Consider the following 25,891-nt stretch of genomic DNA (forward strand, 5'->3'; position numbering starts at 1 on the left):
GCGCTGTGTTCCAGTTTGGAAACGATCCTTGCCATTACGCAGACGTCACATGATTACGTTGCGACGTTGACTGCCATATTGTATGGAATTTCTGTAGACAGTCTGGTGTCTACAAGTTACGCCGATGCGCACGGCTGCGCACTGACATTTTGGTTCTAGGTTGATGTTGCAAGAACAACTGTTGACATCCTGTAGTTACGAACCTCGCCGCTGTGCACGGCTGCGCATTGATTCTTCTCATCTTTAGGGTGACATGATTATATATTTTTGTATTATTTTAACAAAAATAAATAAAAACTTAAGCTCATCAGTGATACCTGCACCACGTGCACAATTACATTTTGGATGATCGCTATGGCGCCGATGTGCACGGCATATTTGAACCATTAGTTAGGAGTAGCACATTTATACTTGGAATAATTTAATTCTGGTATTTGTGTGTTTGGTAATTTCGGGTATTCCCCTGCTTACTGTTCCCTGTTATTTGCAATTTCTTTTCAGTGCTCACTCTTTGACCAATATTTAGTGTTCATACTTCTAGTGATATTAGTTTATACACATTTTCACGTATTTGTTTAATTTACCATAAAATGCAGCTTTATCCGCCTACAATATTTTTACAATCCAAGGGTAAACCTCCAATTCCATGGACTAGATGGAAGGAGGAATTTTTGACATACTTAAAGGCAATTGATGGGGAGAGAATGGGAAATATGAGAGAAAAAAAAAAAAGTATTTTGTTGCATTATTTAGGGTCAGAAGGCCAAGCTGTTGCAAGTGGTGATTTAAGTGATTTTTGAAGAAGCAAGGATGCGTATTGAAACTCGTTTTAAACCCACTACTAGTACTCAACAGGTACAAATTTTATACTAGAGCGCAGAGAGAATCAGAAACTTTTGATGATTTCTTAACAGCCCTTAGGAGTTTAGTACTTTCTTGCAATTTCGGCAATCTTGCCGATGAAATGATTAGAGACCAAATAATTGCAAATGTAAGGAGCAAAAAACTCAAGAACAGTTGTGGATTTTAGGGAATCCTAATTTACATGATACTATTGACACAGCAAAAGCATTTGAACAATCAGACAAGTGGAGGAAAATTATTGATGATGTTAGTTCCAAGGGTGAGGATAGTAAATGTTTAGATGAAGTGTGTGTAGTCAAGAGAACTGTTCCCACCAAGACTTTTAACCAAGCTAATAGAAATAGTAGGAATATTGTTTGTTTTAGATGCGGAAGCACCAACCATGTTGCGTCTTTTAAATTTTGTCCTGCTATTGGTTAAGAATGTGTCAAGTGTGGACGCATTGGGCATTTTGCTAAGGCGTGTAAAGATGACCGTAGGAGAACTGTAGATGTACAAAAAAACATGTCCGGAAGGAGCAGTGATGTTTCATGTGTGAGAGGAGTTTCTCAATCTGATGAAGAACAATGTAATGAAAAAGGTTTGGTTGTGTCCTTTATTGACGTGTGTTCAATAGAGGAAAATTTGTGTTTACCCAAATGTGAAGTCACGTTTTTGAACGAAACACTTGAGTTAAAGGCAGATTCGGGATCTCCCTGGACTATTATAACTGAGGTTTATTTTTATGAAAAGTTTGGGAAGGTCATGTCCTTGAATGATTTGAGTCCTCCAGATACTTTGGCACAGAGTTTTGATGGTTCTGCCATAGACCTTGCAAGTTATGTTGCTTCAGATGTAATATTCAAAGGAAAAACAGCTTTCATAAAAGTGTATGTCGCTAGGAAAGGAGTGAACGTCTCAGGATGGCGTGATCAGTGGAAGTTAGGGATAATTCTCAATCCTCGCAACAGAGAAACTGTCATGGTCATTGAAGGTAATGATAACATAACAAATAATGACAGCTTTGATGCCATTTCAAAGAGAGTTTCCAGATGTGTTTTCAGACTCGTTGGGAAAGCTCAAAGGTTTCTGTCATGAAATCAAATTAAAGAAGAATGCTTCTCCAGTAAAACAAAAACTTAGAAATGTTCCCATTAATCTGAGGGATGAGTTGGGAAAACTTTTGAAAAGTATGCTGCAAGATGGTGTGATTGAAGAAGTAGAATAATCAGAGTGGGTTTCTCCGATAGTTTTAGCGCGCAAATCAGATAATTCTTTGAGGCTCTAAATGTGAATATATTGATTGATTGTCACCCTTTACCTAATATAAATGAAGTGGTCAGCATGTTGGGGGGTGCCACAGTGTTCTCCACTTTGGACCTTAGGTCAGCTTATCATCAAATTGAATTAGCTGCAAGTTCTCGCCACATGACAGCATTTATCACACCACATGGTTTATTTCAATTTAAGAGGATGCCTTTTGAATTGGCGTCCACAGCCTCCGTTTTTCAAAGATCAATGTGTCATTTATTCAAAGATTTAGAATCGTATGTGAAGTGTTTTCAGGATGATATATTGATTTATTCACCTGATAAAGTAACGCTTTTAGAACATCTAAAAAAACGTGTGCAGTAATCTCAAGAATTGTGGTCTTACTCTCAAGAAGAACAAATGTAAATTGTTCCAGGAGTCTGTAGAGTATCTAGGTCAATCCGCCTGATTCTAAAGAAAAACTTCTTTCATTCTCAGGGTTGTGTGAATATTGTAGTAAGTTTATTAAAGACTTCGCTGCAAAAATGGAACCTTTGAGAGAGTTAACAAGGAAAAATGTTGAAGTTGTGTGGGGTGAAAAACAACAAATCGCATTTGAGAACATTAAAGCGGAAATGGTTGCCGCCCCATCTCTTAAACCATTCTGTATTGGAAAGACCTGCATTCTCACTGTTGATGCCAGTCTCTATGGTCTTGGGTGTGTTTTATCCCAATGTGCTGGTAAAGATGAGTGGAACGTAGCATTTGCCTCTCGTACGTTGAATGCCTCTGAAAGACGATATGCAGTCATAGGAAGAGAATTGTTGGCCTGTGTGTGGAAAACTTCAGGAACTATATTTGGGGTGCGTGGTTTGTGTTAAAGACTGATCACAAACCTTTGATTAACATTTTATCTCCTGGAGGAGGGCTGAACGCTACGGCTAGGATTGCGATGTTAATGTCAAGATTGCAAGAATATACTTTTACTATTGAATACGAAAGACTAATGTCACGGCAGATTGTTTATCACGTCTTCCCTGTGAGGTTGATGATGTTCCTTGTGAGAAGGAAATTGTTTCTAGTATCCCAGAAATATTATCAGGGAAATTTAGTTTCATTTCTGAAGATTTGTGGGAGAAAAGTATGAATGATGATAATTTGTTACAAAAGATTGTCAAATTTTCTTGTGATAGGTGGCCGCACAAAAGAGAAATTCCAGATGAATTATTTCCGTATTGGAAAGTTTGTGAGGAGATTGTTGTGGAAGGTAATTTTGTCTATAAGCAAGGAAAGTGTATTCCTCCTGAATCTTTACGAGAAACTATTGTCCTTGAGTCATGAAACTCATTTAGGGATGTCCTCCATGAAGAGACTCATCGGATCGACCTTTTGGTGGCCTGGATTGGATAGGTATGTGGACAGAATGGTAAGAGAGTGTCCTGAATGTGTAAATAGTGAAGTCTCTCAAGTGTAATCCTGCTCCCCTCATTCCGGTTAAATGGCCTAGTTTTCCCTGGCAAAAAGTTGGTTTAGACATTGCTGGACCTTTCAATTTCTGCCACAAGATTGCAGATTTGCCATAGTGATGGTGGATTACCACACAAAATGGCCTGAAGTGAAGTTGGTTCCACGTGTTGATACAGGAAGTGTTATTTTGCTTTTTAAAGACATTATTGCCAGAGAGGGGACTCCAGAGATTATTATTTCTGACAATGCAGTACAGCTGAAATCCTTTGAGATGAAAGAGTTCTTAAAACGTCATAATATCCATCACATTACTAAGTCCCCATATGAGCCTCAAGGGAACGGTCAAGTGGAGAGAATCAATAGGGTACTTAAGCAGAACATTATCTGGGCCCGGGGTTTTGGATCAGTTTGGAAAGATAAATTAAGAGAAAAATTGTGGTTGCATCGTATAACACCTCATTCAACCACAGAAGTTTCACCTTTTCGATTACTTAAAGGACGTGAACCAGTGTCCAAATTGTGCCCGTGGTGGTTTAGGAAAACAGTTAAGGTTAAAACTCCAGTACCTAATAAAGAAGTTATGGCCCATAAAATTGGGGAGAAACAACAAAAAAGTATGAATCTTTATGATGTCCGTATGAAGGTTAGGACACCTGAATTTAGAGTTGGTGAATTTGTTAGAATTCGGAAACCTGGTATTCTCCTCAAGAATGACAAAAAATTCAGCAGACCATTAAAAATTGTCAAAGTCAATCGTAATAGTATAGTTACACAAGATGGTCAAGTTTGGAATGTGAGACGTGTTTCCAAATGTAATAAGTCTTGTTCCTAGTTTTTTTTTTGGGGGGGGAAATGTGTTACATCCTTGTTCCTTCTCCTATGTTTCCCATTTAAATTTATGTTGCCTTTTTAATTGAGTTGTGTATTTTTAATCCTGTAGCACATGCATTGCTGTTGTGATTACATCATATAGAATGAGAATGTTATTCTGAAGTTGTATCTCTGCAGAAGCAGCAGTACTGTGCTCTTCCAATAAATTGGACTTTAAATTCCTGGATTGCTTGAATCTTTCTTTGAATGCAATAGGACCCACTGGTCTTTCATTGATCGACCCTGACCTTGTTTCAAGATGTGTACAACCTGACTTTGATCAAGTGGAAAATGGTGATTGACTATCTCAGGGAATATAAAATCCCACACTGTTAGGGTTTTCCGACACAACTTCTCTTTCGATACAAGGAGAAACCCTCCTGATCACCCCTTGTGAGGCTGCGATAATGCTCTTTACGATAAAAGATGAGTCCTACCCTAGTGAAAAACACTGGATCGCAACCGTCTAGAATGCAGATGACAACAAACTCAGAAAACAAAGAAACACAAACCTCACAGGAACCGATGAGTAGCCCTATCCCCAGAAAGAGAACACACACTCCAGCAACGTCTAGTACACATGGTGACCCCAATCCCTGCTCTGAAACCCGCACGGGACGTCCCGGACCCCCAACATTGCGAACTCACAGGAGGGTACAAACCAATATTACAGTGATAGCAGATCCCTATCAAGGCCCACCGGGAGCTGACCCCACCATAGACAATAATGTGATGTGCATTTTTATATTTGCTCGGTTAGACGCCCCCTCGTACTCGGAGCCCACATGAACACATGGTAGTTGACCATCTGAGGGGGCCTTGCTGTGTTTTATTATTGGTTTGTTGAGTTGAATGTTAGTTGTTTTATTACAGACAACCACCCCACCCTCCTCCCGAGTCTAAACGTACATTGAAAAGACGACAACCAGTTATAGATGTCCTTACCAACCACAGTGGCAAAAAACAACCCTAGCACAAACAATCACAGCCTTAAATGTGCAAGAGCTTAATTCCCTTGTCAAGAGAAAATCTGTATTACAGTGGCTTCACATGAAGAGGGTGGATATAACCCTCTTATAAGAGATATACCTCTTAGCTGAGGACACCAGTAGATGTGCCTCTCTATTTTCCCCCCAGCAATTTCCCTTTCGGGCCATGAGCAAGACAAAGGGTGTAGCTATACCAGTGGGAGCTTTTGCCCTTTCAGGCTGAACATGCGCCACAAAGACCACAAAGGGAGACTGGGTAACAAGAGCTGTGGGTTAAGGGGTAAATGTAACAATAGTCTTTAGCTAATGCCCCACTACTAGAAAGACCATTTCTTTGCCTGGCTGTTCCCCTATTTAACTCACTATCCTGGAGACAGGCTGATAGTGGGTCAACATAACGTTGGAACCTACTGTAGACCGGTCACACTCCTGTACCTTTCTGTTTCCTCCCTGGCACTGTGAGACACCTTACCCGGAAGATCTGCATATTCATACTGGACAGCAAGCAGTCATGAGTAGCACGCTCCCTCCTGATGCAAGGACTGGAGGAGGGTGGACTCGGGGTCCCGGATTAACAAGTTACTTATCTTCGGTAACGATAGATCTGTAAGAAACATAGGTTACTTATAGATTTCTTACCTTAGAATTACCCCAGGCGTCAGACTGGATCCGGAAAGTTTTTCATCAGCAGTACCCCTGCGTGTCGGAAGGTGGCGTCGGTTGACTCCGCGTCCGTCGTAGGTATCATGGTCGCTGGGAAGACGTTGCGGTAGCTACATAGACGCCGCCCTCGCATGCTGACGTCCGTTCTGTACACGACTTTCCACACCAGAAGCGCAGAGCCATGCAAGATACTGACCAGTGGTGAACAAAATTAGGGCCCTGAAAGAATGTCCTTAACTCTAGAAGTCAGTTCGCAGAACAGGGAGGATGGGTGGGGCGGTAAAGAATCTATAACTAACCTATGTTTCTTAAAGATATATCGTTACCGAAGGTAAATAGATTCCTTACCTTACACCAGCAATACCAACCCCAGAGGTGGGTCTGCGAACCAAGTTCACACCAGTAAGGAGAAGAGAACGGCCAAAGAAGCAGTCTCTTCGGACTTGGCTGTCCAGGCAGTAGTGTCTCGTAAACGTGTGCAGCGATGCCCAAGTAGCTGCCAGACAGATGTCATTTAGGGAGACTCATCGTCCCGAAGCAGTAGTAGCTGCTGTCGCTCTGGTAGAAGCCCTTAGCCAAAGAATAGCAGACTTTGATGCACAAAACAACCGACCTGGAAATGGTCAGTTTGTGCACGGCCCAACCTTTCTTAGCGCCCATGTAGCTCACAAAGAGTTGTTCATCCACCCGGAATTGTTTTGTGCGACCCAAGTAGAAAGAAAGTGCATGTTTTGGATCCAGACGGTGGAGCCTCTCTTCCTTTTTCGAAGGATGCGGAGGTGGAAAGAAGGTGGGCAAAGTGATGGTTTGTCCAATGTGGAAAGAAGTAACCACTTTGGGAAGAAAGGAAGGTCTAGTTCTAAGGACGACCTTGTCCGGAAGGACAGCCAGAAAGAGAGGCTTGGAAGAAAGAGCTTGTAGCTCATTCACTCTATGTGCAGAGGTGATGGCCACCAGAATGGCAGTTTTCAAAATGAGAAGTCTTAGAGGACAGTTGTGTAGTGGCTCAAAGGAGCACACATAAGATATGTAATAACCAAGTTCAAGTCCCACTGGGACATTACGAAGGGAACAGGAGGAAAAATATGAGTAATGCCCTTAGGACGGAAAATGCTACTTACCAGTATGCATCTGTTCTTGGCATGTAGAGCTGCAGATTACTACACTTCGCATTAGATCGTCACCTGGTGTTGAGCTCGGATGATTGCATGTTGTTGTCGTTTTGGAACAAGTCTTTTGTAGTCACGAGATAGGGGACTCCTCGCTTGGACGATAGTGCGCATGAGCATCGGCTCCATCCTTAGATTGTTTTTCGCCATTATGGGATATAATGGAGTTAGTAGAAGTAAAGAAAGGATGTCCATGCTTGTGCATCTAAGTAAGAAAAAACTGGAACAGATACAGGTCCCGGGGAGGTGGGAGGGCGTGTAGTAATCTGCAGCTCTACATGCCAATTACAGATGCATACTGGTCATTAGCATTTTCCGTTCGAGGCATATGAGCTGCAGATACTACACTTTGCATCGATTGTGCAGCAGTGTCTCCCCTAGCGGTGGTCAACTGTATCTGTTACAGTAGTTTGAAAGAGAGTTTTAAAGACAGCTTGGCCTACTGCAGCTTGCTGCTTGGCTAGCACATCAACACAGTAGTGTTTAGTGAAGGTGTGTGTTGTAGATTAGGTTGCTGCCTTGCATATGTCTTCTAAGGGGATGTTCCCTAAGAAAGCCATAGAGGCTCATAGTTTGCGTGTGGAGTGCGCTCTAGAAGGAACTGTTAACGTACGTTTTGCTTTTTGAAAGCATATTTGTATACATTTTACAATCCACCTTGCAATTCCAGCTTTAGAGATGGGGTTGCCTTTATGAGGAGGAGAAAAAGATACAAACAACCCTTTTGTTTTACAAAAAGATTTAGTCCTATCTATATAGTAGAGAAGAGCTCTTTTAACATCTAGTGTGTGTAGAGCTCTTTCTGCTACAGAGTCAGGGTTTTGGAAAAACACAGGTAACTCTACAGATTGGTTTAAATGAAAAGGAGTAATGACTTTGGAAGGAATTTAGGATTAGTTCTTAGAACCACCTTGTTACGATGTAGTTGTAAGAATGGTTCTTGTATTGTGAAAGCTTGTATCTCACTTACTCTCCTAAGAGAGGTAATAGCAATAAGGAAAGCTGTTTTCCATGTGAGGAATTGCAGTTCATATTTGTGTAAAGGTTCAAAACGTGGACCCATGAGTCTTGTAAGAACAACCTTTAGGTTCCACACTGGAGAAGGTGGTAACCTGGGGGGGGGGGGGGGGTGATTCTTTTTAATCCTTACATAAATGCATTAATTGCAGGCACTCTAAAAAGAGACATATGTTGTCTGTTTTGTAAGTATGCTGCAAGGTGCAGGTGTATAGATGAATATGCCAAGTTACATCTTTGTAAATGCAAAAGGTAGCAAATGATATTCTGGATAGATGCAACCAGGTGATCAATTTGGTTATTGTTGCAAAAAATGGCAAATCTCTTGCATTTAGCAGCATAAGAAGCTCTGGTAGTAGGTATCCTGGCCTCTTTAATGATGTTCATACAGTCTGGTGGTAGGTTAAGATAACCAAACTCTAAGACTTCAGGAGCCAGATCGCCAGATTCAGTTGATTTGGGGCTGGATGTCTGATGTCTCCATGATTCTGCGTTAGCAGGGATGGTGTCAGACTTAACTTTTGGTGTGGAACTAGAGAGAGTTCTAGCAGTGTGGTGAACCACGGTTGGCGTGCCCATGTGGGAGCTACTAGGATTAATTTGAGAGACTGCTGTCTGAGCTTGCGTACTACTAATGGTATTAGTGGTAGTGGCGGAAAAGCGTACGCAAATCTGCCTGACCAGTTCATCCATATCGTATTGCCCATGGACAGCGGGTGTGGAAACCTGGGGGTGAAGGTTGGGCATTTTGCATTTTCGTGTGTGGCAAACAGATCTATGTCTGGATGACCCCACTTGTAGAAAAATGGTTGAAAAACGTGTGGATGTAGTTCCCATTCGTGAATTTGTTGTGTCTGCCGACTCAAAAGATTTGCTATCTGACTGTGAACTCCTGAAGGTGCTCTGCTAGCAGATATACATTTTTTGGAATGGCCCATCTCCAAATGTTCTGTGCAAGCTGGGACAGTTGTAGAGAGTGTGTCCCCCCCTGTTTTTGTATATAATACATAGTTGTCATGTTGTCCGTCTGGATTAAGATAGCTTTGTTTTGTACTTGGAATGTTTTGAGTGCTAAGAATATTGCTAGCAGGTGTGGATGGTTGATATGGAACAATCTTTGTTGAATGGTCCATTGCCCTTGAGTTGTATGATATGAGCTCCCCATCCTGTGAGAGATGTGTCTGCTGTGAGTACAATTTGTGGAACAGGTTCAAGGAACGGCTGCCCTTTAGTCAAGTTATTGGTGTTCCACCACTGCAGAGAGCGATGTGTGCGGCTGTCTACCAACACCAGGTCTGTTAGTTGTCCTTGAGCCTGATTCCACTGTTGTGCTAGGCATTCCTGTAACAGACGCATCTGCAGTCTTGCATATGGTACAATGAAGATGCAAGATGCCATCATGCCCATTAGTCTCATGAACACTCTGGCTTGCAGAGAGTGTTGATGTTGGAAGACTGTGACTAAGGCTTCAATGTTCGGTATCCTTGCTGGACTGGGAAACGCTAGAGCTGTAGACATGTTTATTGTAGCCCCTAGATACCGATGTATATGAGAGGGTTGCAGGTGCGACTTGGTGTAGTTGATTGTGAACCCCAAGTTGTGCAATGTTTGAATTGTCTGATGTGTGTGTTGGACACACTGATTGAATGACTTTGCTTTTATGAGGCAATAGATAAGGGAAGACATGTATCTGTTGTCTTCTGAGATGTGCTACTACTACTGCTAGGCACTTTGTGAATACTTTTGGTGCGGTTGTAACTCCGAATGGAAGGACTTTGAATTGATAATGTTGTCTTTCCAGTACAAACCTTAGATACTTCCTGTGAGCAGGCTGTAAAGGAATGTGGAAGTAGGTGTCCTTTAGATCTAGTGTTGTAAGGAAATCGCCTTGTTGAAGCAGTGGGAGCACTTCTTGTAAATTGATCACATGAAAATGATCTGATTGTATATAATGATTGAGAGGCCTGAGGTTGAGAATTGGTCTTAGTGTCCCGTCCTTTTTGGGTATTAGAAAATACAGCAAGTAAACCCCTGTTCCTTGGTGTTGTAAAGGAACTATTTCTATTGTGTCCTTTTGAAGAAGTGACAAGACTTCTTGTTTGAGCAGAGTAAGGTGTTCTGCTGACATTGGACTTTGCCTGGGTGGTATGTGTGGAGGGGTTGCTGTAAGTTCTAGGCAGTAGCCATACTGGATAATCTGTTTCACTCACTCGTCTGTAGTGATGGAATTCCAGACAGGTAGGAACTGTGTTAATCTGCCCCCTACAGGAGTGGAATGCTGTTGGAGGAGCAGAGGAAAGTCACTGTTTTGTGGTGGAAGATGTTCGGTTATTGTTGTTACCCCGACCTCTTCCCTTTTCGTTGTTTCCTCTATATCCTCCTCTAAAATATCCCTTGTTAGAGGATGTTTGTGTATTAGATTTGAAGGATGTTGTATTGTCTGCTCCAGTCTGTTTGAAGCCTCTTCTGTAGAAGGAGCGACGAAAGGAGCTTTTAACTTGTGTGGACTGTAAAGCTCCCATAGATTTGGCTGTATCTGTATCCTTCTTCATCTTTTCAAGTGTTGTGTCTACCTCTGGTCCAAACAATTGATTTTGATTTAAAATGGTAGTTTGCACTTCCTCTTTAAATCCTGAAATGCGTAGCCACGCATGTCTTCTAAGTATGACACTAGTGTTTACAGCTGTAGGTGCAAACTGGTGCAGTGTCTGCTACATCAAGTGCACACTTGATTGAGGCATTGGAAATTAGCTTGCCTTCTTGTATAAGGTTGTTTGCCTGCGCCTTATATTGGTCAGGTAGATGTTCTAGTAGTTTCTCTAACTGATCATAATGAGCCTTATCATATCTTGAAAGGAGGGCTTGTGTGTTAGCTATATGCCATATGTTGGTAGCTTGCGCAGCTATTCTTTTGCCTGAAGCATCTATTACCTTAGTCAGGTGGGGGTGCCTCACCTGATGTTTGTGAATGTACCCTTTTTCTAGCATTTGATACAACTAGTGAATCTAATGGTAGTTGTCCTTTAATGTAGAATGGATCCCCAGGTGCAGGCCTGTATTTTTTCTCAATTCTAGGGTTTAAAATCCTAGTACGTACAGGGTCTTTAAATATCTCTGGAGCATGTTTGATTACCCCTTTAAGCATAGGAAGAACTTGAAAATACCTTTGCGATTGTTCAAATGTGTAACAGAAAATCTTCCAATGCTTCATCAGAATGCATAGTGACCCCATGGTAAATGGCAGCCCTGTTTAGCAGGTGTCCAAAACTAATGTTATATTCTGAGGGAGAAGGTTTTGATGGATATGACTGTGGGTCAGGAATATCTGGTACATCCTGTGGGTTTGGGTACTCCCACTCTATCATTAATAGGGTATGGGAAAAGCTCATCTGGGTCTATCCCTCTCCCTAAACTATACTCATCATCATTTTGATGTGAGTGTGAACAATGAAGAGGAGAATGTGGAGGAGAAATCTGTGGTGAATTGTTAAGAGGAGCAGGAGATGAAGGAGAAGAAGGGTGCATAGGAGATGTGGCAGAGTACTTCTTCTTGGCAGGCACTACAGGTGTGAGTGCTGTATCTGCCTTCCTCTTCTTGTGTGGTGTGGTGGATACAGCACCTGTTTTTGGGTCAATGTAGATCTTCTTTTGTAGAGGATCAGGTTCTTTTCCTTGTGGACCTTTGTCGGCGCCAATTTTTTCGGTTCGGGACGAAGTTGCTGCTTGTCTTTAGCCTTAGGAGGTGTTACAGTGTCCTTGGCGTAGTTTTCGGCACCAAAGGTGTCATTTTGGGAGTGGTATGCTGTTTCTAGGGCTTGGGTGCATCGGAATCAGGCCTTGTCGGCTTCGGTACTGAAGACGATGGCTTCGGAGTGGAAGCTGGTCTCGTCGGCTTCGAGGCGTTGGATGCTGGCTTCATACTTTTGTCTTTAGCAGTCGATGGTTTCGGAGCCGAGACTTCTTTCGGTTTCGGTGCCGAGGGAGCTTGTGGTATCGGCAGGTGCAGCTTGCTCGGTAAGGACCTACCGGAAGGGTTAATTATTTTCTTCGGAGCCGGGCTCAAAGGCCGGGCTTTCGAAGTGTTCTTTCGGTCGCGACTTGGCCCCGGAGGCGGAGTGTTGACCTTTGCCTTCGATCTCGGTGCTGTGTGTGGTGAGGGGGCAGTAGTACTCACATGCTGACCCGATGGTATGGAGTCATCTGAGTCGTCTGCCTCTGATACGATGATTTGGAGATCATTGGAATCTTCTTCGGGAACGAGCAGAACCTCCTCGTCGAAGATATCCACCGGTTCCTGAGCTGATCTCTGCATGTCGTGTCGACAGGCCCTCCGATCTCGGATGGTTTTCTTGGATTGATGCAGGCTGTACAGTTGGATTCGTCGTGTTCTGTTGATAAGCACAGGTTACAGACCTCATGGTGGTCACTGCGTGGAAACGATGCGCCACACACGGGGCATTTTTTGAATGGCGACCTTTCCATGAGGTGTAGGCCTCACGGCGTGGATAGGCCCAACGGCCCGCGTCGACAACCGGAATCGAGCTGATGGAGTCGATACGATGTTTGTTGATATCGAAAGTAGTTAGGTGAAGGTAATACGTTTTTGCTCTCCGAAGTACTTGAAAAGTAGATTTAGAGCCGGAGCGTAAAAATGTCATCCAAACCCAGTGGCGGAAAAAAACAATCTAAGGATGGAGCCGATGCCCATGCACACTATCGTCCAAGGGAGGAGTCACCTATCTCGTGACTACAAAAGCTTCTTCCAAGACGACAACAACATGCAATCATCCGAGCCCAACACCAGGTGGTGATCTAATGAAAAGTGTAGTATATGCAGCTCATATGCCTGGAACATCTATTTACAAGAGGGTACTTGAAAAGATAAGGCTGATCAGGAAGGCTGAAGTGACCGAGAGGTAGCCCTTAAGTGTGCCCAGAGCAGAGCCCTGCTGGGCCAAAGATAAGAGGAACTAGAGAACCTAACAAAGGGGGGGGGGCAGAAAGGGGATCCACAGCCTTTGCTGTGCACCATACCACAAATTTATTACATCTGTAGGTGTATAACGTCTTAGTGGAGGGACGCCTGGCTGCCAAGATTATATGACAGACTTCGGGAGGCAGGTCAGAGAACGTCAACTGCCGCCGCTCAAACTCTATGCAAGGAGGTAGAGGCTGGACAGGTTCGGGTAGGGGGGGGGGGCGCGCGCATCGCCATGGTGCTTGTGACGAGCTCGGCTCGTCAGGCTGCACGGTGGCGCTGTGCTCATGACTAGCTGAACTCGTAATGACCACACCCAATTTCGTGGAACGTTCAGCACAGCAGTGTAATTATCCCCGCATCTGCGTTGGTCATGACGAGCTCATCTCGTCATGAGCACAGCGCCACTGTGCCTCAGGACGATCCAGATCCACAAGAATGTCTTGGGCCAGTTCGAACTTAATCTTATACAGCACTCTGGGCAGAAGTGGGATAGGCGGAAAGGCGTATAGAAGACTGCAACTCCACTTGCGACAAAAATTGTAGCCTAGCGAGTGCCGCCTTGGAAATTCCAACACGCAGAATTGCTGACTTTGCGCCTTCTCTTCAGTTGCGAATAGATCTAACCAAGGCTCTCCCCACTGCTGAAAGAGACCTTGCACCACGTCCGAGTGTAGACGCCATTCGTGATCCATCATGCACCTGGGGCTGAGTTCGTCCGCCCTGGTGTTCAGTGAACTTGCCAGGTGTTGAACCACCAGCGATATACCCTGATGTTTTAGCCATGTCCAGAGGCGAAGTGCCTCTTGATATAGGGTCCATGACCCCACCACCCCATGTTTGTTGCAGTACCACATGGCGGTGGTGTGGTCCGTGAACACCTGCACAGAGGGAAAGAAGGCTTTGAGTGCACGAAAGTTCGCCCAAAGCTCCAGAAGGTTGATGTGGAGCCCGAGCTCCACCGGAGACCAGAGGCCTCTGATATCCGCCTCTCCCATGTGGCCGCCCCATCCCAGAAGGGATGTGTCTGGTACCACTGTGTGTTCTGGTTGGGGAAGGGAGAGGGATCTGTTGTTGACCCATCCTGGTTTGTAAGCCACCACTGCAATTGTCATGCAGTGCCCTCCAAGATCTAGACGCAATCAGACAGATTCCCCATATGCTGCGCCCACTGCAACTTCAGATCCCACTGCAGAGCCCGCATATGCCACCTGGCATGATCGACCATCAGGATGCAGAAGGCCCTGAGATCCAGCAGCCTCAGGGTCACCCTGACCGAAACCCGGGATGGGGCTGAAAGGTAGCTCGAGGTGGAGAGGCTCGGGCGCCCTACGCAACACCACTCCGTACGGCGCCCCCTGCTCCTTAGCCACGGTAGGAGGAGACAACATGCCTAGGTCTGGGGAGGTATCCAGAACACTGGCATCCCCCAGTTCCTTTCTCCAGTCCAGATTGTACTCCAACTGGTCTGTCAAAGGGTCACCAGACCCCTCCCAGTCTTCCTCACCCTCCTCTGGCTGCCAATTCGGCTGAAAATGGCCAGGGTGGAACACAGGGACAAAAGTACCCATTGGTGCCGGATCCGGCGTCGGCCGCGCCGGCCCGGCTCCAGGTTGACATCGAGGTGAAGCCAGGATCGAAGCTGGCGGAGAGTCTAGCCGGTGTCTGCTCCGGACGTGGCGCCGGTGGAGTCGGTGGAGGTGTAATGAGGTCGAACTGCGCCGTTCCAGATCCAGGCCTGGATCCAAGGGGGCCCTGTGGTGCCGAGGCGGAATCCGCCGTCGAAGGTCTAGGTCCCCCAGCCGAGTTCGCAGGGCCCGAAGAGGCACCGGTGGAGTCAGCTGCCTAAAGATGGCATGCATCGCTTCCTAAAATTGACGAAGCTGGGCAGGGGTTGCTCCGAGACCCGGGTAGGGAGGGCAGGCCGGAGTCGACCCTGAAGGGGGGGGTCACCACCCACACCCTTAGTCGCATCGGCCGACGGACGAGGAGAAGTCGAAGAGTGACAATGCTTCTTAGACTTCTTCTTGTGCTTTGACTTACCCAACGCAAGTGCGAAGACTTAGAAGAGTAGTGATGATGATTCTGCGATCGGTCCCTGAACCTCCCACACGACCGGGACCTTGCATGACACGGAGCCGAATGCCGGGCCTGGAGGAGCTTTCTGGACCGCTCCCGCAAAGACTTCGGGCCATGGCTCGACAGTCGGAGCACGACTTGAAGTCATGGTCGCGCTCCAGGCAAAAGAGGCACACGCGGTGCGAATCTGTCATCGACATCATTCAGGTACAGGAACCGCAGCACCCTGGACTTTTCTGGAAAAGCTGGAACGTATTGTTTACCAGCAGTTTTAACATCGAATTCTGCAGCCACCTCGCACAGATTGGCCTCACGGAGCCCTTTACTTGACAAACTTATAGCCCGTTTTCACAAATTCCTTTGAGTCCTAAACAGCAGGACTTATATGGATGAAGCCAGAACGCATTGTTTACCGGCAGCGCAAATGTATCAATAGAGTCCATCACTTCTGGACTACGTTGAGGCTAGCCGGATTATTACCTACACCAGCAGCGTAACACTTTAATTGAATTTGATTTGCAATCCATACCCAGAGATTAGCCCAGGCGGGTTGGAATTATCACCAACACCGCGATTACAAAGACCTTTTGTTCCCCATTGAGCCCTGAAGAAGTCGCAGAACTATTTCCACATGCGACAAACACTTGTCGGCTGGTTTCTGTTTTGGCTTAATGATACCCGAATTAAAGACGAAGCAACATCTTACCTACATGTTTATGGATTTTTGTTCCAAGGACTTGTTAACTTTGTAGTGAATATATATACTGATCCTTTACTTTAAAGTGTGCGTAGGTTTTGGATATAATTCATTAAGTGTGAGGGTCTGTTACGACATTGAGGGGTTTTAGGGCTCATCCCCTCTCCTAGCAGCACCTTCTGACCTTTGTTATCCATTTATATTTACTTTACACAGCAGTGCACCTATCATCCCTTTTACTAAAAACCCTTCAACAGAGAGGCACCTCTGGTGGATCATGTTCGCTGGGATGTCGATGAATTCATAAAAATACATTCTATTTATAGGTCTCGCCTAAGCAGCGTGCATGCGCTGCAGAGGTGCACACCAAGAGTGACGTAATCCCTGGTTCTGAAGCATTCTGTAATATTAAGGTAATGATGCTGATAGCAGGTGTTGCTGCTGGCTGGTATGCACTGCACTGCACTGTCTGGGTACAGATACCTCATAAGGAGTCAGTAACGTCAGGCGGAGTCGCGCGCGATGCCGTGCTCCTATGGCATCGTCCACGCCGTGTGCTGCAAAAGAATTTTCCGAACGTTGCTGACGCAGGGGGATATTCAGAAGGTGAGGAATCCACTGGCAGATGTATCCATCAGAAACACCGGGCAGCTTGCACGGCCGACCGCTCGCAAGTTAAGCGCGTATATGGCATTTGACGCTTGCATCCACGTTTACCCTGTGCCCTAAAATCTGTATTACTTATCCAACCTCACCAAAATAATGCACTCCCTTCTTCCTGATCAGCCCGAGCCCCACCTGTTGGGGAAAGGCTGATTCAGTTGTAGTTTCATTTTTGAAGTCTTTGCTTAATTAAATAAACATTGGCTTTGCCAATAGATTTCGTCTCTCCAGGCATGAAGGTGTAAGGTCTGGAGGTGGGGGTGTAGAAACTGCCCCAGAGGGAGAGGGAGACGGAGCGGCGGGCACGAGGAGAGGTGGAGAAGATCTGTGTACCACACCCTTCTTGGCCAATCCGGGGCGATCAATATGACTTGGGCCCGGTCCTGATGTATCTTCCTCAGAACAAGAGGAATCAAGGGTATGGGAGGAAACGTGTAAAGGAGTTGTGAGCCCCAACTCAACTGAAACGCGTCCCCCAAAGCTCCCTGCATCGGATACTGGAGACTGCAGAATGACGGGCAGTGAGCATTCTCGTGAGTGGCAAACAGGTCCACCCGAGGAATTCCCCACGTCCGGAAGACGTGACGAACCACTTCTGGATGAAGCCTCCACTCGTGATCGGCCGAGAACTGCCGACTGAGACTGTCTGCACGCACGTTCAGAACTCTGGCCAGATGATTTGCCAGCAGACAAATCTGATGGTCTTGAAGCCAGGACCAAAGACGCAGAGCCTCTCTGCAGAGACACTGCGATTCCACTCCTCCCTGCTTGTTGACATACCACATTGCGGTCGTGTTGTCCGTCAGGACCTGAACCGACCGAGCGCGAAGGGAAGGGAGGAAGGCCTTGAGCGCCAAACGAATCGCCCGCAATTCCGCAGGTTGATGTGGAACAACCTTTCCTCTGGAGACCAAAGACCCCTGATCTCCAGATCCCCCAGATGAGCACCCCACCCTAGAGTGGATGCATCCATTATCACTGTGGCCACCGACGGAGGCAGTCGAAAAGGCTTCCCTTGAGACAGATTGCCTTCCACGCCCCACCAAGACATTTATCGAAAAACCCAACTGAGTTGTGACTTGCAGATGATGGAGCACTTTCTCTGGAGATCCTGCTTTGATCAGCCCATCGTCCAGATAAGGGAATACTGGTATCCCAGACCTTCTGAGATGTGCTGCCACCACAGCCATCACCTTGGTGAAGACTCGAGGCGCAGTAGTAAGACCAAACGGAAGGACCGCATACTGGTAATGTTGCGAACCCACCGTGAAACGGAGATACTTCCTGTGCGACTTCAGGATGGGGATGTGGAAATATGCATCCTGCAAGTCGATCGACACCATCCAGCCTTCTTCCAGCAGCGATTGAAGAACCTGCGCAAGGGTGAGCATCTTGAACTTCTCCTGCTTCAGAAAGAGGTTCAACATACTGAGATCCAGTATTGGACGAAGTCTGCCAGCCTTCTTGGGGATCAGGAAATACCGGGAGTAGCATCTCTGACCCCATTCCTGCTCCGGAACCACCTCTATCGCACCTTTTCCTTACGCCAGGACTTCCTCCTGCAGAAGTAGTAGGTGGTCCTCTGAGCAAAACCCTTGGCAAGGAGGGTAATTCGGAGGGAATTCCCGAAAGGGAAGAGCATTTCCCTCTCCACGAGATTGAGAACCCCAAAGGTCCGATTTGACCGATTCCCATTCTAGTGGAAAATAGGTAAGCCGACCCCCCCACAGGACCCGCATGATCCGGAATGGCAGATCCAGGGCTGCTTTCCTGAGGTTGGATGGGGGTGGGAAGAGGTAGAGGAGGAGGAGGAAGCTTGACGTCCTCGTTTGTACAGCAGATTTTGCTGTTGCTGCTGCTGTTGCGGCTGCTTGTAGGCTCGAAAGGAGGACCTTCCAAATCCCCTATACCTTTTACTCACAGTTCCTCTGGACTGTAGACCCAAAGACCTGGCTGTTGCTCTGCTATCTTTGAATCTCTCCAAAGTAGCATCAGCCTTTTTCCCCGAAAAGGCCCGAGCCATCAAAAGGCAGATCCATTAAGCTAGCCTGGACATCAGCAGAAAATTCGGAAGTCTTCAGCCAAGCTGCACTTCTGGTGGTAATAGAAGACCCCATGACTCTCGCCACAGAGTCAGTTGTGTCCAACCCACTCTGGATGACTTGCCGAGCACCAGCTTCAGTATCAACAAGCACCTCATTAAAATTCTGCCTATCCTCACCTGGAATTTTAGGGGCCAACTGTTTCACAGAATCCATCAGAGCATGTATGTAACGCCCCAAAAGGCATGTGGCGTTCGTTGATTTGAGAGCCATGCTCGCTGAAGAAAAAACTTTCTTTGCTGATTGGTCTTGTTTTTTAGAATCTTTGACTCTAGGCACCTGAGGTAAAGAACCTGCATATTTTTTTGGAGCAGGCTGCCTGCACCACTAAGCTCTCTGGCAAAGGATGAGAAGATAAAAAGTCTGGGTCTCCAGGAGCCACCCTATATCTTCTTGCGACAGCTTTCGAAACTGCTGGAGCCGTAAGAGGCCTACTCCACACCTCCAAGATTGGCTCTGTCAATGCTTCATTAAAAGGAAGCATAGGCTCTACCACTGAAGATGGAGAGTGGAGGACTTCTGTTAATATATTGGACTTGTACTCCGCAGTAGGCAGATTTAAATTCAACAGTTCTGCTGCCTTCTTGATGACCACATGATATGGCGCCACATCTTTTGAAGGGGCATCTGGGACAGAGGATAACTCCCAATCCAGAGACAGTTCCAATCCACTAGCCTACCTTAGGTCATCGAAGAAATCTTCAGATTCCTGCAGTTCACCTTCTTCCATCTCCACTTCTCTCCACCTCTGTTCCTCTAGAAGTCACAGAGGCTCACGTCTCGACCTCTGCTTCGGGAACGGCGTCGTCGGATCCGCAATCGACTCGGATGGAGCCGGAGCCGGCGTCGAGCTCGGAGCCGAAGAACCAGGCCGCTGTACTTGAGGTCAAACTGGAACCGGCACCAGTGACGAAGGAATCAGCGTCTAAGACCTCGGCGGCGCCGAGAGTTGCCAAGGCGGTATCGTAGCCGGCCTAAATGGCATGAACGGCGCAAGAGCATACGTCTGGGGGACTCCCAGATTAAAGGCCATCGGACCAACCGGTGCTCCAGAGGGGTACATGGCTCTCGTTAAGACACCATACATAGCATATAAATACTGTGTAGCGTCTTGTCCCGGGCCTGGAAATGGAGGGTATGACCCACCGGCTGCTCTCAAGGAGGCACCGGATTTGTGTTGACTTGTTCCTTGGGTTGGTGAGCCGGAGTCGTCTAACCCTTAAGCAAGGGAGCCTCTTCCTCCTCTCGAGTTGGAGTTCGAGACGGTGCCGGAGAGGGATTCGACACCGGAGCCGGTGAATGCTCCGGCGACTCCATGGGCGAAGCCTCACCTTCCGGATCCAGAACATTTGGAGAAGGAGATACATCATCCTTACGATGTCTTCTACCTGGCGACTTCGACCTCAAATCCAAATCCTTCCCAGAATGGTGTTGAGATCCGTGCTTCCTCTTCTTATGCTTCTTTTTTGTCGATCTGGAAGAATGCCCCGATGACGACCTCGAAGGCGACCTCGAACTGGACCTCGACGCGACTTCGAGCCCTTCCTGTGCTTTTTACCCTTCATCTTGGCAACCAGGGGCTTCGCCTCTCTTTCACAAAGGGCCTTGGGGTTCATCTTCTTGCAGCAAGGACACCCTTGGACATCATGGTCTGAGGACAGGCACCATACGCAATCTTCATGCGAGTCCGTGATTGACATTATTTTCCCGCATTCTCCGTGCAGCTTGAATCCAGTCTTCTTCGAGAAAATCTCGACAAGAGACAAAGAAACAAGAAAACACTGCAAGCAATAAACAGTAACAGAGTTACTCAATAGCTACAGAGGATCCCTTGAAAGCTGTTCGCGTCGACGACGCGGAAAGAAGGGAACTGATGTCATCACACCGACAGAGTCCTATTATGGAGTCAGTGACGACAGCGGAGCCGCGTGCGCGAAGCCGTGCGTTCTGTGACGTCGTCCATGTCGGCGTGAAGAGCTACAAAAGAATTTCCGAATGTTGCTGCCACAGGGGGATATTCACAAGGTGAGGAATCCACTGGCAGATGTATCCATCAGAATGCTTTTTCTGATGGCTTGGCTACATGTGTCTTATATATGTACCACTGCTGAGAACCTTGCTCTGAATAACTTTTCTGTGTTGTACCGTGTTGCTCAGATTGTTCCCTGTACAGCATTCCAAAACCCTCAAATGTACCCAACCGTGTATAGCCAGGGCTACTGGAATTATGTGAATCTGCAGCCTCGGCTTTTTTCTATATAATTATGGGGTTATCACGTTTGCCACATAATTGATCGCCTTCTGCATAATCGGCAGATTTTAACAAAATAGATTGCTTGTAGCTCAAACGGATCAAAAGTCACTTAAAACATTGCAAAGTGTTCACTCGCAGTGGAAAGCCCTTTGCAAAGGTTAATTAGTCAATTTTCAGTTTCTTATATCTGTATTTGATTGTTTCACTGGTAATAATGAGGTGAAATATTTGCCAAGACAGTACTGCCATGTGTAACAAGCATTGGCATATCCAATAGGTCTCTCCTTTGGGACCTCATACGTGTTTCGCCATGCAATTGTTGATGTTGCACCAGGGATATTGTGCTGCAAAGGCGAGACCTAGTGGCTATGCCAGTGCTCGTTATAAACTGGTGTCTGAATTCTTGAGTCCCATGTTTCTTTTTTTCTCCATTTGTTTTGGTGTTGTTTCCATGATTTATGCTTGTTCCTGTGTTTAAGCCTGACTTCTCAAAGCCACAGTTGCCCAGTGTTGAGATGAGGCTTGACAAACAAGCTTGATTGGACCCAAGACAGGTTTGTGAGTGTATTACATGGTGAGGTCTCAATACCACACTATATAATACACAACACCTTCCTCACAAACTGTAAAAGAGGCCCCTTCCTCCATGGCAGGGCCAGGGAGAGAGACAAGACCTGCATCTGGTCAAGTATCTAAACCACTTGCATCTTGAAGTTCCTCATACTGGTTTTCCTCATAATACTGGGAAACATAGTCGTCCCTCTCATAGCAATTGTTATGTCTGAATCAGTGGCAAAATGATTGATTGTGTAAATTTTGGGCCCTACCATTTAGTAAGGAGAAGGTATCAGAATCAGAAGGACTAGCCATTGGCTGTGTGCTGGGCAAAAGTGGGCGCTTCTTGCTTGAGGTGGATTCTACAGATAGCACAATGAGCAGTACATCCTCCTCCAGCATTGACAGCGTCAGCATCGATGCGAATGGAACCAGTGCAAGAGATGTCGCCGGGATCGAAGTCTACATTGGAGTCTGTGCTGGACCGGATATGGGCTCAAGGGGCACAGAGGGCAGACCGGTCGGCTGACATCCAACTGCAGACCTCTGCCGATGCTCAGGGTCTGATGGTGCACAAGAGGGAACTGGTAAACTGCTGGAAATGCTCAGCATGGCCTCTCTGAAGGCCTCAAATTGTTCTGACTGCACTGATGGGCACAGAAATTAGGGTATGCTCAGACCAGACTCTGATTTGTTCCCAATGAAGAGCAGGATAGAAACCGGAAGGCACCCGGACTCCTTCTCTGGCGTCTTTGATTAATTTTTTTTGGACCTTCCTGAAGACTTCGACTATAAAGATAACCGGCTGCAGGAATGATTGCGGGAGCAGTACCTTCCTTGTGACTTCAATGGTTCGGGGGGAGGGCGGGCTTGTGTTCTGTTATGCAAAGTTTAGCCCTGCAGTCCAGAAGGGCTTTCGGGTTCATCAAGGTGCAATTGACTCCAGCTCTGGAGTCGTGCAACATAAGCATACCTCATAAGGGTCCGTCACAGACATCTGTTTGCAAAAGTTCGCAATTCGAACCAGTCGTCTTAGGGGGTAACATTGTCCCTTGCACTGCGGTCATATTTTTTCATTTTTATTATGTGTTGTCTAAAGACCAAGGAGAAGCTCCAGATCAGCATCAGAAGGTATGGAAGTAAAGGAACTGAGCTCAGTACACATGAGTGACACTTATATGCCAGTTCCATACATCACTTCCGGAGAGCAATGACACTGGCACTGAACTGCACGACCCCCAAGGAATATTCACAAGATGCAATCAGACGCATCCATCAGAAAAATAATGTCTAGACAAAGTTAAGTAGAAGAAACCATTGATCAATTTCCCTGTACATTACGTAATGCTTACATAAGGCATGGGCAGAGCCAGTGCTTCTCTATATGACAGAGAGATAAAGGTCACCTATGGCGCTCTTAAAAGCCAAGTTGCAACAGTACCTAATGGGCTGTACACACAGCAGGAACAGCCACCACTGTTAAGGGAAGTGTCACATTTCTTAATCAGTAATTTCCTGACAAGCAATATCCGTGGACCTTCCACATATCTAGGGTCTACAGACCCCATTGCCTCATAAGTTGGGAAGTTTTTGAAGGGAAAATAACAAAGGTAAATACAATGTGAGGTCTAAGGATAATTCCCCCCATTAAAACACGTGAAGAAGTCAATGAGTAGAATATTTAATTTAGTAGTTTTTCTTTCAAACACAAGTCTAGACACAATAAGACCTTTCAAGATCGATCAGATGACCTTCAGCAGGATAATAACTAGGAAAGGTCATCAGCAAAGTGCAGCTACATGGCAACAGCCCGCACAACTCTCATTAATCTAGAGTTGTGCCTAACCAGCATTAGCTCCAGCTAACCTTCACAAAAAAAGAAATCAAGAGCATTATGGGAAATACACTTTTTAGCGATTGTGTTGCCAAAGCTGAAAAGCTACAGCTGCATATAAATATTTTGGAGATGTTAAGATATTTATAAACCCTGTTGCCTTCATGAAAATTAGCGAGCGGAGTAGCAAGTGTTTAAGTGAAAAACAGTGTTTTGATTTGAAGCATATTCTGACGGTGAGCATTGCTGAGTAATCGACAAAGAAGAATCATGGAACAAAAATTAATTCAGTAGAAATTTCTCTGTCAAAAGTCGTTTCCAATTTAGTATTAGTGTGCCATTTGTTGGGAACAGAACAGTGATTTAGTCTCTGCATAGAAAAAAGATGTCAAAGGGACAATTCTGTGTAAGAGTGTGAAAGGCATCAATCATGAGGAGGGTTCCACAATGCAGTGGGGGAACTCACCTTACTATTAAAGTACTTGAAGATGCCCCTTAGGATGTCCGATTCGATCCTTGACAGCACAAGTTCTTTGGGCGCATACATGGCCACATAGCCGTAGCAAAGTATAAGTGAGCTCTTTATCTTCTCCAAATCATTCTCATTACGGTCCTGATCAAAAAGCAAAAGAATAGTGTCACTTACTTAAACAGAAGTCTTTTATACACGACTGAAAAACAATATATTCTGTACCCTACCGCCTCTGAAAGAGTTACTGCTGCCTTCGCCACCTGGGGTTAACTGCTTTTCTGCCTACTAGACACCACGGAAATATGCCTTTTTTTATGGAATTCTGGTGGGTGTGGTCAGTGTAGAGGATTCACTTCCAATCTTATTACCCCAAAAGACAGAAAGATCACTAGTCACTGAGGTGGGGATCAGACAAGAAAGCGTGGCGGGCTAACTCAGCTGGTAACAAGGGAACCCTACTAACTCTTTGTATATATGAAAACTAGAGATCAAAGGGGAATGACGTATGGTATTTCTTGCATGCATCCCATCCCTGTTACAAAGAAAGCCCTGCATGGTTAAAACTAGACCTAAAATCCTTACTTTCACCTGGGCATTTAAAAAAACTAGAGACCAGGGTGGGGTGTCTTGCATGGATAACAGTAAATCTTCCTCCCCAGAATGTCCTACAAGTGTCAAAATATGTGTGGAAAAAACACTGCTTTCCCAAAATGTATTTGAGAGAAATCTCAGACACTTCCAGCCAACCATCAAAGTCTGACCACTGTGCATTACCACACGCCAAAGAAAAATGGTACCATACATGTGTAAGTGGGACTAACACATGACAGGAACAGACCAAAACTCTACCCATGTAAAGACCACATTTACTTTTTTTAATTGATTTGTATATTTTTGCCAATAACATGCGTGCCTAACAAACACAAACGTCAAAAAGCTGCGACAATCATCTTCATTTCTTGCCAATATACTGTTGCAGTTATATTGATCATACCCATTGTTGCAATTTCCCTCCCAGTCACACCCAAACAACGTACCTGTCCATCTTTGTTACTCATAAAGAAACATTCTAGTCCTTATTCGTGGATAGACCCATTTCTCCCCCGCCCCCACCCCCCAGTCTGCAGCGCCAGGTCCGTGGCATCCACACATTACAAAGCTACCCTTCAATTGCCCCCAGATGCAGGCATCTGTTTCAATCTTCCAGTCCCAGCCTCTTTAAATGTTGACATTTTGCCCCCGCCCCTCCCATCCGAGGCATCTAAATACTAAGTGACCTTCTCGTCACTATGGAACAGCCTGATGTGTGCCTCCTCTGGCAGTGACCATTTAACAGTGACCAGAGCTCCACCTCCGGTTTCTTAGCCCCCGGTCACCCCCTGGCGATACACCAATTTGCCAGTAGGAGTAAGAGATGAATGAATTTATACTGCATCTTCCTATGTTTGGGTTTACCTAGAATGCCCAACAGACATTGTTTAGAGGAGTGGTCAATTACTATCCCAGTTGCTCCCTAGATCCACTCTATTACGGTCTCCCAATAAGACAAGCTGTTATGACAATACCATGACAATTTGAAAAGTTACTTACTTTCGGTATAGCATTATCTGGTAGAGACTATCTTGCTGCAGATTCCTACATTAGACTGATCACCAGGCGTCAAGACTGGTTCTAGAAATTCTTGAGAAATACTCCTACGCACTGGTAGGTGGCGTTGTTTGGCTCCTCATAGTCCGCACCAGATGTGATGTATGCAGGGCCTATATAGGTGTCAATCCGGTGCACTGATATACGTTTCTTTTCAGGACTTTCCACGTCAGAAGCACAGAGCTACGAAAAGCGCTGATGCATTGGTGTGTAATGTTATGGGGCCTTAGAAGGGCAATCCTCTACAGAAATCATTTTACTTATCACAGATCACTTTTGAACTGGTTATACTTCCGTCCCGGCAAATCTTCATGAGTCTTTCAGTCAATATATTCATCCGT

General features: G+C 45.8%; 1 protein-coding gene across 5 annotated transcripts in view; it reads right to left on the bottom strand.

Annotated features, from left to right (window-relative positions):
- The window catches only part of MROH1 (maestro heat like repeat family member 1), a 2,054,050-nt gene that overhangs the window by 950,074 nt on the left and 1,078,085 nt on the right, over nucleotides 1–25,891 (bottom strand). For all 5 annotated transcript variants that reach the window (XM_078686516.1, XM_078686513.1, XM_078686514.1 and 2 more), the window contains one exon: nucleotides 23,898–24,044. In XM_078686516.1, coding sequence (XP_078542642.1) covers nucleotides 23,898–24,044 — 147 coding nt within the window. The remainder of the gene's footprint in view (nucleotides 1–23,897; nucleotides 24,045–25,891) is intronic.

This window comes from Lissotriton helveticus, chromosome 4_1, assembly GCF_964261635.1.
Source record: "Lissotriton helveticus chromosome 4_1, aLisHel1.1, whole genome shotgun sequence".
Lineage (NCBI taxonomy): Eukaryota > Metazoa > Chordata > Amphibia > Caudata > Salamandridae > Lissotriton > Lissotriton helveticus.